This window comes from Aulostomus chinensis, chromosome 21 (genome assembly GCF_037954235.1).
Source record: "Aulostomus chinensis isolate RoL2024-O1b breed Wild chromosome 21, RoL_Achi_v1.0, whole genome shotgun sequence".
NCBI lineage: Eukaryota > Metazoa > Chordata > Actinopteri > Syngnathiformes > Aulostomidae > Aulostomus > Aulostomus chinensis.
The window spans coordinates 12,387,109-12,401,125 of NC_141340.1; the positions used below are offsets into that span (position 1 = coordinate 12,387,109).

The window sequence follows — 14,017 nt, forward strand, 5'->3', positions numbered from 1 at the left end:
CGGGAGAACTATGATTTATTGAGAAAAAGGAGTGGAGATGAATTTAGAATTATTGATGTGAAGGTTTTCACAGAGAGGTGAGTCAGTGGTTCTGGCCTTGTCTAGGTTGTCACAGTACCGTCTGGATTTGGTGACTTTTATTTTTGGATTCTCTGATGAAGGTCTAGTACCGAAATGTTGAAAATAAAAATGCTATTGCAAGTTAGACAGTGTGCAGTGTGGGATCTTTCTGGCATGTCCGCCCCTCTACAATGCACCTGTCTCGTAACAGATGAGCCAAGTACTTTTTACTTCTGTTTTCTTCCATTTTTTTTCAAGGTGATGTGTGACCTTTGGGGTTTTTAATTGCTGATTTTTCTCTCGTTTGTCATCTGCGCTACATATTCTACTCCTGTGTTCGATTTTGTACCAAACCCTGTTTTAATCATCTCCTTGTTTTGGTTAGATGAATTTGTCTCTCTCTCTCTTTTTTTTTTTTACTTCCTTCTTCACACACTTTCTTCCTTTTTTGCTGTGTCAATCAATCTTCATCTGTCCTGCCCCTTTTGTCAACTTGTTTGGAGTTACTATGGAACGCATGATGCAAATCAGAGGATTTTCAATTGATTTTAAAAACGTGGGAGACAGAATTCGACCCACTTTCATCAATTCAGTCAAGACACAGGACTCACTTGGCCTTGATCCGAAATTATTTCAGAGTGGCAATTACAGGGACTTGAAACCTCAAAGAAACCCGCGTGATCAAACATCACTTCAGAAACAAAACAAACCTGGAAGTGGAAAGTTGTTTAACTGCTTGCACTTGTGATTTCTTCCAATCTGGCTGGAAATATTACATTCATCTCTCTTCCTTCACACTACATTTGGGAAGATAATCTGTTCATACAGCCTCAACTCTGGAACAAACCGGATCCCTGGGCACCAGCTTTAGTTTGGTTCTTTTTTATTTCACTCTTGGTCACATCTGTTTGTTTTTTCGAGTAAGTCTGTTTTACTTTACCTGTTCCATTACTTGTTTAGCTGCTGAGAAAATGTCTTGTAATTGAATAAATCTAACTTCCTGCCTGACTCTGCTGCTGACTACTACAGTAGGTTCCATCTGCCTCCATGACAAAGGAGTCGACGAGCTCGTATAGTAACAGTAATAGTGAATAACCCAGAGAAAGGCTGCTGCTCTTAATATATATGTATATATATGACAAAGGTAAAGAATTCTTGGTTATTTCACATCTTTTCTGTGTAAACTGAACACATAAACTGGGTTTGATTCAATTCTGGATGCGATCGACAACTACATTTTACAGACAGCTGCTATCCATTCTAAGTCAACCTTAAACTTCCGCCTGCAGCCAAATCTTAACATTTCAGCCCAGAACAAAATGTTTAATAGTTAAGTTGAATTCTGGCTCGCTCCTTCACAGCTACAGACTGAGGCTTGGCTCTACTGATCTGCGCTGAGCTGGTTAGCAGCACAAGAGAACACGTATAAACACACATAAGGATGCACACGTGCAGCTAAAAGTTGTGTATACGTTGACGAAATACCTGCGCACATGCAAAAATACAGGCATTCGTACAAGAGCATATGCTGTACAACCACATGTGTACGCGTACATGCAAATGCGCGCGCGCACACACACAAAGTGCGATTTAGACAAGTGGAAGTAGATTAACTATGAAGTCCTTTCATCAGAACGGACAACCGGACACTGACTCACTGCTCTCGTGCCATCTCCTGATTGCTCTTGTGCTTTCATGTCATGAGCATCAACTAAAAGCCTTAAAAACCAGGTTTTGAGTGCTGGAGTTATGTGTACCAACCTGGATGGTGATGCTTCTGTCAACACGGGACATATTGATGCTGTGTGGCTGTCCGTTAGCAAGGTTACGCTGGTCAACGTCTATAGCAAAAGGCTCCTTCAGACCTCCAAGGTTGTACCGCACCTGAAGGGAACCTGAACGAACACACACGCACGCACGCACACACACACACACACACACACACACACACACACACACACACACGCACACGCACGCACACACGCACGCACGCACGCACACACACAAAACGAAGGTTTAGAAACTCTATGGTTTGCTTTAAAATGATTTCAGCCTGGGCCGTCATCTATAAATAAATATATAAAATATCTAAACAGGCGGGGCCATGACTCCTGATGAGGTTTCTTTGTATGTTACAACAGGATTACAAGTAAAACAAGTCATTTAGAATAATGATACATTTATTCATAGCTTTCTCTCTCAACCAATGTGCATTCTGAGTGTTCTGAATGCTTATAGCCAAAATGTATTTTTCCTTTTGAAGTGATGTGCTGAACAGCTGAGGAAACCCGGACTGATTCAGGGGAGCTGCTGCTTGACATGCCCTAAGGAACGTACTGAGGATTATGGATATTTACTGTCTCTGCACCCTGAATAAGCAGTTTTAAGGCACCACCCCGGGGCAGCGTAAGTACTTTGTAGTTTTGCCTTGGTGATTGTGCACGTCAACTACTCAGACACTAGATGGCGTTGTCAAAGTTTCATGACTTCTTTCATCAAAGTGCCAAGCTGTCTGTCAGCAGCTCAGTAGGAAGCCACAAACTCTGGAGGTTAGTTTTGAAGATTATAGAACTTTTCAAAGAGTGCTGCGAGGACAGCCTTTAAACATTAACTCTGCAGCTCCAACAGCCTCCTCCCTGTGTGTTGTGTTGACAGGAGAGCTCGGATAAACAAAAATGTCTGCCTGTGTGTGTGTCTCACCATTCTGTCTTAACACCACGGCCATATAGTCTTCTGTCCTGGAGCTGACGTACATCAGTATAGCTGGTGCGCTGGACGTGCTGAAACTAAAGGTCACTTCCTCTTTTGTTAAATTTACTTCCTGTGGCATCAGGTTGTGTGTGACAATCTTTGTGTCTTTACTGGCTCCTGCTGATGCTTCAGGGGGGAAGTTGTACTTGACCAGAGTTCCCGCCTCAAAGAACCCTCCAACATCTATGAAAGATAACAAAAGGTAATGAGAAAAAATGAAAAATATGCAAAGTAAATAAAACAAACTAAAGAAAATGTCAGTTAGGGGCAAAACAAGTCATAGAGATGTGTTAAAATGCTGTACTTTATTTAAGTCACCAAGTTTAAAGTTCCTTAAATGACTTTGGGAGGATGTTCCTTTTTAGTTTTTGTTCAAAAGAGCACTTTTACAATGCAAAGAAAATGTTACCATATACTGTAGATCTCTGTCGGTTATCTGAAAAGGTTCCATTTAGGAACAAGTTCCCGGCTACAAATGCTCTGTTCCTACAACGTTCTGATGAGATCCTTGTTAGTCAATAGGATGTCACCTTGTTATGTTCTAAAAGTTCTTTAAAGTTAAGGGAACAGGGCTTTCTAGGACTGTTTGGGGCAACGTATATTTGATCTTCCCTCTACAATACGTTCTCAGAATTTTTGCAGAACAGGAACCTTTAGCAAACTTTTTTTCTTCTATTAAGGTTCTGTTTAGGTCCTCTTTTGAACTTGGGATGTTTGCACAAATTTAACGAACACAAGGTGGAACTTTCTACAAATGCCCACCTAAATACTAAAACAAATATTCTGAATATTCCCTGAAAGTCCAAACAGTGAAAACCTCCATATTGGGTCTGTCGGGGAACATTCAGTGAACGAAACAAGACAACGTTCTTTATACCAACCCAGATGTTCTCAGATTTTACAGGGAACCTGACATTTCAAAGGGCACCTCACAAACAATCAATGGCAATGGTTAGCAAGAGAGAAGTGGAGAGTTGTGTGTGTAGATGCCATGTACAAGTACCACTAAAACTACTATAAATGCATTTTGACCTTCTGTCAGTGGCAGCAGTGAAACTGCAAGTCCTTTGAGTGTAGAATACCAAGCAAACACATTTATGCATCTTATTTTAAAGCTTCATTTCACCCATCATCTCACTCCGGACAACAAATACTTCAAGCTACATTACTTAAATTTAATAGAAGGCTCATTACTAGAAGATGGGCAAATTCACTGACTCGTACAGCCGTACGAAAAAAAAAAAAGTGCACAGCCATTCAGCCTCACCACATTTCTATACCTCTATTGTTCTTCTCTGATGTCGTTTCAAGCTTTGGAATTCTCAAGAGAGCCATTTTAACAATTGTTCTGTGTTAACCAGGCAGTGAGCTTGTGAAGTTTTCAAACAGCACTTTTTCTTCTCTGGCTGCCAAGATTCATGCTGCTGGGCATTAACTGAATCAGACTTAAATCAGATGAGCATGCTGCTCTGATGGAAATGGGTTTGTATTTAGAAAGGGAACTAAACAAAACAAGCCTCAATATGGGGGGATCTATACAGATGAGGACGACGTAGGAAAGGAGGTAGAGGCAGGTTTAAATGAGAGGGGAATGTTCGGTAATGGAGAACATTATTGCTTTAATGTGTTACATCTGTTGGCTTGTTTGTTAGCAGGACTAAAAAAAAAAGGACTTAACATAGGCCAAAGAAGCCGTTCAAATTGAAGGCTCATCAGTTGATTATACTGCAAAAAAAAACAACTCATTTTTTTTACTCACACACACATACACACACACACACACACACACGCACACCACGATTATATGAAGTCTTCCTATAAATGAGGAGGCACTGACGTGCTTCCCAGAGACTCAACACATGCAGTTGTCTGGAAGAATAAGAGGGAATGAGAGAGGTCCGCTCCAGGGCATGGACCTGAGCGTGGAAAGGTTCTGGAGAGGCATGCAACCTTGACAGGTATCTGAGGATGCGTGTGGAAAGGTATCCGTACCTACGTGTGGCTCCCTGCAACCCTCCAGGGTACAAAAGTGTGAGAGTAAGAGTGTATAATAATAATAACACTGTAGGGGTCCCCTGAGCTGTGGGTAAATATGGATGCAATGTAAATGCACGGAGCAATTATGGCTGCCTTCATGCATTTTTCACTTGCTGGGAGTAAAAGGAGAGGGGGGGGGGGGGTAAAGTGAGAGCAAGGGAGACATCCAGGAAAGAGAGAGCAGGAGAGGGGCAATAGTGAGAGGAATAGAAAATGAGATAGGAGACGAAAGACGGAATGGGGGGGATTGAAGGGTAGAAGGGAGCAAAGGGAGAAAGGAAAGCAGGAAAGAGAGGGAATTGAAGATGGAAGAGTGACAGGGAACAGAGGAGAGGAGAAAGAGTCCTGCAGCAAAACAAACAGACACAAGGGTGTGCTCTCTCCCTTTCTTTGCTTCTTTCCTTTTTTTCTCTTACACACATACATGCACGCACACAAACACACACATACATGCACGCACACACACACACACACACACACACACACACACACACACCTACACAGATGGTAATCTCTATTCTCTGAATCCTGAAATACCTGATTGGTTATGACAGAATTCAGAGGAGGTCTTTTCATGTCTTACACTGGCATATCACCACACACTGTCACCCTCTTTCCTGCACCACACACCCACACACAAACACATGCACACATGCACATACACACACTGTCTTCTGTCATCTTGTCACCCCCCCTGCCAAGAGCGCAGGGGAAAAAACACTATTCAGCTTTAGGAAACAAATTAATTCACGTGTCGGGGATCAACTCTGACTGGGAGCAAGCATAAAGCCTCTGACAGCGCTGCCGCTCCTCTTCCTGCAGCATCTTAGGAAAACTTGTTTTGGGAACTTTTATGCTGCATCTAATGAATCCCTGTGAAACAAGTCTGATGTTTTAGCCCATGCTACAGTGTGACATTTCTCATCTCCCATCTTCAAAAGCCTGCAGAGCTACCCTCCGCTTAGTGAAGCGATTCGATTCAGTTAAGTTTCTTTTTTGTTTTTTTCAGCTTGATCTCTCAGCACTTCATGTACACATTTTTAGTATTCAGTGAATGCGCTCTTAAGTCAGGGAGAATTGGTGGGTAAGCATAATATCATTCTCAATCGATGCCTTTTTTTTTTATCTTTTATCAAAAGCCCCAACACTTTCAGTTCTTAAGTGAATAGGAAAATAACGACAATCACAAAGTGGCGCTAAAATCACAGTGGTTTGTCAGGCAATGAAACTCGTTGGAACATAACAACTCCAGCGGTAACCCTGGTGCTATTTGACTCAGCCTCTTTAAAGCGTGACTGTGATGATGATGTTTTCACAAAGAAAGCCTGTAAAAGTCATTAAAAAGTGTCAGCGCAGAGATTATGACTCAGTATGTCATCCAGAAATTTCTTAGAATGACGGTTTAGGGTCTGAAGAGGGGAAGAAAGAAAGAAACCTATTAAAAATATTCAGTCATCTGCGACTAAAAGATACCGAAGGGAATGAAAAAAAAAAATCTGATAAAATAATCCCGAAGGTGATGTTTTCATGATAAAGAGAGTTTAGCATTGCATTTAGAGACCTATGATCTACCTGCTTAATTAACAGTGAGTTCAAGTGGGAGAACTCCAACCTCTGAGGTGGGAGGACACACTTAGCGCCTTATGAACTCGGAGTATCTGGAAAGTTTTGAGAGCTCAGAGAGGTAGATTTGACATCTTCTGACATGGAAACGTTTGTGGGGAAAGATGAGAAATATATTTGATCCTGAGCCTAATTCCCCATTGCACGTACTCAGGTCAACCTGATGATTGATACCTTTACCGTTGCGAGTAGATGACTTTTCTTTCTGTGTTTGTTTTGTGTGTGTATGTTTGGATTACACCAGAAGCAGGCTGCGAATGAATGTGTTCGCCACGTTCTGCAGCCTCATTTGACTTAAGAATGAATGCAGATTCAACCTTAAAAGCAGGATAAAAGCTGTCTTTTAGATCCTTTGAAAAGGGGTTTAATTCTCTTCATTTTCAATTCAAGTCAAAATGTGGCTGTTTTTTTCTGTATAGCTGATGTAATATTAACCTTCTGGCAAATTAAATAATAGATAATTCTCAGTACTGTAACTGACAGAAATCAGTTGAAATATTGAACTCCTTATCTTCACTTAAGGGCTATGATTGTTATGGCAGTGATATTGAACAACGCAGCTGTGAATGCAACTCACCTCTAGTGCAGAAAGGGCCGTCGTAGGCTGTGTTGGTGCAGTCACACAAATAGCCGTTGTACCTCTCCACACACTGTCCTCCGTTCCTACAATACATCCCATAACTTGTGCAGTGGCCTTGGCAACCGGGTTTAACCCCAGGTGTGACCTTGGCCCTCTCTTCCAGGTCAAGGGTGATGCCGTTCATCCGCAGGGCTCGGATACATCCAAGGAAGCCCCTCTGGCCCCCTGCAGCACCTGAGTAGAGGTGAGGAGAAAAAGTAGCATCAATATAGCGAGGACATGCAGCATTGGGGAACAGGTGAGATGGGGCAGAACACAAAGAGACGGAAGGGAGGACAAATGAAATGAGGGTCAGAAAAGTCATTTTGAATGAAAGCGGCTCTGTTTTAATCTCTTTTAGAAGCGTTTCTATCTGAGCGCCTGGAGGAAGCCACTGCTGTCATGCTAATCGCTCTGACTGTGACGCTGTTCTTGAAACAACCTTCAACTGGTTTTGATTTTTCACTAATTAGAGAAGCCTAATGAACACTGTCTTAATGACCAACTCACAAGCAAGCTCACGTAGACCGATTCATGACACGCATAAGCCACATACCAAACACACACACCACACACAGCCTACTTAATTTGACCAAGTCAATATAAGCATTAATTCCTAGCCTTGGGGTGTCGATAGCCATTCATCTTAAGTGCTTCCATCGTCATTCTGGTCTTGCACCATTACTGTCTAACTACCCATTAACTTGGACAGAGTAGAGGCGTTAAACAGATTCATGTGCGCCTAAAAGACTATAGCAATAAACACACTCATAAACATACACCCACCGGTATAGATCCCATATCCTACCTTTAACAAGAGCTAAGGGGCATTTTACTATTAAAACCTCTCTGTTGCATCCTTTGGATTACAGACAAGTGTCCATTCAAAAAGACACATTGAAGAACACTTAAACAAACACTCACTTTCTTCTTATTACAGCTGCGGTAACACACACACACACACACACACACACACACACACACACACACACACACACACACACGTACGTAAGTACAAAACTCCCACAAAGGGAAAACCATGTATTTTGAGTTTCTTCAGCCAACGCATTATTCATATATTAGGATGCAGCTGGGGTTTTTGCTCCGCTCTGCGATCTCACAATGGATTCAACTTGCCATACACCTGTTAATTAATCTATTTTGTACCACTGATTGGCTTGAGGGTTCCGCCACCTGTTTACCCAGGCCTAAACCAGTCTCTGATTAAACAGACGTAAGGCTCGCAGGCCTGCAGAGACCAGGGTGGACACACACACACACACACACACGTGCAGGTGCGTGGATATGCTGAATGACTCACAGTATGAGCCTGACTGACACTGAATGTTCAAACTGAACAATTAATCCCAGATTAGTGGCGGTATTTTTGCACGAGTTAATATCTTCTTTGATAATTATGTTTATTCACACATCGTAAAATATATTTTGATGTTTATACATTTGAGGGTTCTGTCCAAAAAATGTGAATATCTCTCTTTGCATGAAGTAGCTGATATACAAACATGTACACACATGATACTGACATGGTTTAAAAAATACACAAAAAAACCTCAATAAACACATGCCTGTGTAAAAACATGTAACACATGACCACAGCTATTTACTGAAGAGTGTAATATGTACAGTACTGATCCCTGTAATGGGGTGCTAACATGAAACCATCTTATATAAATTTGGATATATTTTTAAACATGCACTACAAATGATAGCAAAAATACATCCTGATCAGTTCAAAAAGGACGAGCTAATGATTTCAAATGTGAGAGAGTCTCCAGCTTGAAATTGCTCAAGATGTAAAATGTGACCTTCACTGTGTGTTGTGCTTGTATTTCCTGGAAAAACGAAGCACCGATGAGGACGCACGCTTAAATACACACAGGCATGTTGCACAGTTGTTTCGCTATTGTGCAAGTGTGGATGACAGCAGGATTCTTTGCTGTTCAGCACTGAAGAGATCACCACAAGAGTGTGTACCCTCTCTCTGTTTATACAGGCTGCTCATAAGGATGCCATTTGTATTGGGTTTAGATTGATGTGTTGGATCCATATGGTCTAAATGCCATTTCAAAAGCCTCTCTAACCCACTGGCATTTCCAGGAGAGGAGATATTATCATAGAAATCCAATTTTACCAGCCCAGCACTTTATATTTGTTGGTTTAAAGCCGTGTTTTTTTTTCTCCAACTATCCCCTCTAAAGAGACATAATGGGTTTAAGTTTGATGGATCCCTGTGTAAAAAATGTACTTGTGTATTGAAATGAGGCTGAGTCTACAGTAATTCCTCATGCCTACGCGTGAGGGTGTCGTATGAATCAAGAAGAGGAGCCCTTACATGTGCATGAGCGGTTACCTTTCAGGATATTAATCCTCGATAAAGTTAAATCACACCAGCTGCAGCGAAGTACTTGATGTTTAGATGAGATCTGTATCGGTTTGATCTGTGGAGACTGAACTTACAGCTTTACAGAGACATTTCATTGGACTCATTAAATGTTACCTACTGTCTTGGCAGGTGAGGGAGGCCGGCTTCCCTGCGACAGGCGTCACACACGCACACGTGCAGTGAGTAGCAACAAGCCAGACGTGGGTCCGTTTAGACAGGGGACCAGACCAAAAACAAAGTAGAAAAAAAAAAAAACATGCAAGAGGATTGAGCATGCAAAAAAACAAATCATTAAAAAAAGAAAGTGTGATCATTTATCAGTGGGGAAATCAAAAGAACAGATGGTGGCATTAAATGAATACAATATGGCAGGATTTATTGTTATGTGCATGTATGAAGTGAAATGGAGAGCTAAAAGTTAACTGTGTGAAGTAAATGATAGCAGGCTGATGGTGTAACATTTACTCTCAAGGCCATTAGAGCAAATGAGCTACTGTGCAGTAAACACTAAAGCAATCAAAAGCCTGATGAGGAACATATTGATTGAGGAAAGGAGGAGGACACGAAGCAGATACAGAGACAGATATGATATGAAAAAAGATCATTCCTACGGCTGCTTTGTTTGCCCTCATTAAATATCACAAACAAAGATAGTTGTAGCAGAAAGTTGGATTCACTTCTGATTCGTGGTTTTTTTTTTTTTCCAGACCTCAAGATCAACAAAAACACACACACACACACACACACACAAAAAATCTGTTATCTGTCTTCAAACTACTTTTTAAAAGACGTTCAGATCTGGCATTCTGCATCCTATCACAAGTCCATGGTTGATAATCTGCTTCTGATTGGCTGGTGCTCGTGCCTTCTTGAGATTGGATAAAAACATAATTTAAAACTGCAGGGCACTGGAACAGAGCCGAGGCTATAAAATGTGATCTGCTCATGGAACAATTTTAAAATCAAGTCAATCAAGTCGGTTGTTATACCGAATTTCATCCAAATCTACTGACAACGTTTCGAATCCTGCTGACTAATAAACAGGCAGGCAAACCAACGCTGATGACAAAAGCACCTCCTTAATGAAGATTTGAAAAAAAAAGAAGAAAAGAAACAAAAAAACAGCCCGGCGGGGGGGTCAACTTAAACTCTCCAGGCTTGCAACGGGAAGTGGAAACCCTGTGGTCCTGAACAGACCACCTCTGAATGTAGCCTGAGCAATCTGAGCTTGTCAGTGTTCTCACACCTGTACTTCGCTGTCTACTTGTCATCTTATCACCTGGGATGCTTGTTAAAGGTCTGAGCAGGGCCTCAGAGAGCTAGGTCACTTCCTGTGTGTCCTCAGATGAGATCAGAGAGAACACAATGTCTGCTTTCTCTCAGGTCTCTGAACCTCCATCCTCCTTTCAAAGGGCTTTCATAGCTGCACAATAACTTTCTTGCCCATTTCCATGTCACTAACAAATGCACTAAGAGGCAAATTGGGACATGATGAGGTGAGGGGCTTTCAGCAGTATCCAAATCAGTGAAAGAGATGAGAAGATGAAATTACATGAGAAACAGGGATCGAGGGAGGGCTAAGACTATTACACTGGGATGCCTGATTGGAATTTGAACAATCTCCTTTGGCAGAACTTTTACCATGAGATAGTGGGGACTCTGCGATCCGCCTCAGCAATTTTCCTTCAATCCCCAAAGCCCTAAAACTACTTCAGCCTTGTAGTTTGGTTTATAGACTACGAACAGCTCAGCACAAAAGATAGGATGAGAAGGAAAAGTGAAAGGATAGGGAGAGCAACAGATAGCCATTTGGACTCCTGATAATCATGAGAGACACTGTGTGATAGAATAGACTGAGCCGTGTGTGTGTGTGTGTGTGTGTGTGTGTGTGTGTGTGTGTCAGGGTGGGTGGGTAGGGGAAAGTCAGCCTCACTATTCTCTCAGTGAAAATGTCCATCTTAAGATAAACAAATGCTGAGTCGCAGCAGTGAAATGACCTCATGAGGTGAACAGAGACTGTGATTTAAACTCATTAAAAGTCTGATCACTTTGGCAGTTTCCGAGGACATGCGTGTGTCCATGCGTCCATATCATCAAAAATGAAACTCCTGTGTCAGTGGGCGTGCTGGATTAGCATTAAATTAATTAGTGGTTGCTACGGCTAAGCCGAAGTGAAGCCTCTTAAGAGAGAAAACAGAGAGATTTCCTCTAAAGGATGGCTCTTTTACTTTTAAAACAATCACAGTGGATGTTTAAATCTGAGTACGGCATGACTGGAAATACAGAGAGTGTTTTTCTAATTGCAATTACATGGATGATGGACATTAGCTTTCTATTCATAAGAGCTCAGATGTTGCTTTTGTCTCCGATTGTCCTTGTGCATTTTAAGTGTTCTGATTGCAATGAAATGCGTGCCTGCCCTGCGAGTCCATCTTTGTTATAAGTTTGAGAGGTTTTCCACATACCCACATAGAGCTGGCTGAACAGCTCTAACCGCGTGTGCCCCTGAGGAGGGGCGAGCTGAGATGACCGATAGATCTGATCCAACTGAAGCACCGCCTCTTTCACATTCCGCTCTGCCATCACTCGATGCCACTGGTCATCGTTAAGAGGCGCGGCTGAATGCACTGTTAACTCCGTGGGTCCGTTCCCGACGTCGAAGGAGAAAGAGACGACTGTAGGAGCTGGGAAAGAAAGTCATTCCTACATTAAACAAATGTCACAACATTCTAAAAGACTCCCTGTTCTGTCATAGTCACCTCTACTGGTAAATATGCATTCAATTTCTAATCTAATGGCTCATTTGTTTTGAAGCCATTCATTTGGTGTGTATAGATTTCAGCTTTGCCTACGTGACTGCTCACAGCTCCAGACAGGACCAATCTCCCAGGCAGTCGATAGTTGCAAGCAACTATTGCATGACATCAAGCTGTCTCACAGAAACTGTTACTGTTTCCTTGTGGTTTCGCTGGATTTGAACTGGGGTTTTGTTGGAAAGAAAGGTCAAGGACATAAGAGCAAAACTGAAAGAAAAAGATCAAGAAAAACAGACTGCGAATTTTCAGAGAGGTAAGAGAGGAACAAAATAATGGTGCAGGATGCAATCTGTTCATTGGGAAGTTCATTCTTTTTTTTGTGCGTGTTTGTCTTTTAGCTGCGGAATATTGGTGGTACGGAGCCTGTCAGCTGGAAATATGTTAATCCTCCATCGTCCCAACAGTACAATAAGACAATAAGCACATTTTCCCAAAAAGCATGCCGTAAAGGAGGGGTCTGATGCCTTTAACTCTCTATCAGTATGGATGCATGGAGGCATGTTGTGACAGAGAGGAGAAGAGAATGAGTGTGTGCTGAGTGTATTAATATCTCCTAATGTACATCATCTTGACACAGTTGCATCGGCAGGAGTCAAAACATTGCACATCTCAAACGATTAACAACAAGTACATTGGGAAGCTGAACGACAGGTCCGTCCTCTTTTGTATCTCGGAGGCGACTCCAATATGAATTCATCATTTGAACCGTGTCATTCTTTTTTCGACTTCACATTGTGTTTTGGAGGAGAGACGTTCAGTAACTGTCTGCGAACTCAACATGTCAAAGGAATCCTATTGCCTTGAACTATAAAGGGAAAGGAGAAGAAACAATGAGGAAACAATGAGGACATTATTTCTGCTGCTGGAAACACGATTTGCAAATGTCAAATTGAGAAAAGTCTTCATGTTCGATACGTCTGCTGGGCTGAATAAAAGCTATGTATTCTGCTTGGTGCCATATGTTGGAGTGCCGCAGTCTTAGAAATGCTAAATAACCATTTCATAACAGTATATTACCGCTTTATTATGCTGGGCTCAGATATTAGACCAGATAATTTAACGTGGTAGTCAATGGGGAAATCTTTTTTCTTGAGTACAATCAATATGCTTGGTCTTTATCTCCTTTTCATATTGCTCTCATCTAATTATCTTCTCTCTCCTCCTATTGTTCCATTCTTCTGCCTCTTGCACACGGTGCCTCGCTTTCTATCTGATCTCACGTTTGTCTGAATGATCCCCTCTTTCTTTGTTTGCATTTATTTGTCGTCCCCACAGCCTGTCCACTCTTCACCGCGCACTCTTTTATTTACTTGTTTCTTTGTTTACGGCTTACTTGCATTCTCCTTATTTATTCTGCCCTCCCTCCCATCATTAACTCCTCCTTGACTTTCTTTATTACTTTATGGAAAACATTACTTCCGCTTAGACGCAAAAAAAAAAAATAAAGGCACAAGCGAGCATGCAAATGTGCCGAGTGCATTAACCTATGAGTGTCTCGATATCTGACAAACTTTAAACACAACACACGACCTGTGTTCAAGCTCTCCGACAGGCTTTAGCACGGTGAGTTAATGAGCTCTCAGCGCACAGTTCAGGTCTGCAGGAGCCACATCAGTTATTCTAAATGCTGAAAGAAAGCCAAACATATATCAATATGCTGCAACAGCTACTACATTACAGCCACGCTAGCTCACGTCTATTTGATTA

General features: G+C 41.8%; 1 protein-coding gene across 3 annotated transcripts in view; it reads right to left on the reverse strand.

Annotated features, from left to right (window-relative positions):
- The window catches only part of cntnap2a (contactin associated protein 2a), a 383,275-nt gene that overhangs the window by 22,865 nt on the left and 346,393 nt on the right, over positions 1-14,017 (reverse strand). For all 3 annotated transcript variants that reach the window (XM_086191985.1, XM_086191984.1, XM_086191987.1), the window contains 4 exons: positions 11,960-12,178; positions 7,049-7,285; positions 2,761-2,994; positions 1,822-1,955 (listed from right to left, as the gene is read on the reverse strand). In XM_086191985.1, coding sequence (XP_086048111.1) covers positions 1,822-1,955; positions 2,761-2,994; positions 7,049-7,285; positions 11,960-12,178 — 824 coding nt within the window. The remainder of the gene's footprint in view (positions 1-1,821; positions 1,956-2,760; positions 2,995-7,048; positions 7,286-11,959; positions 12,179-14,017) is intronic.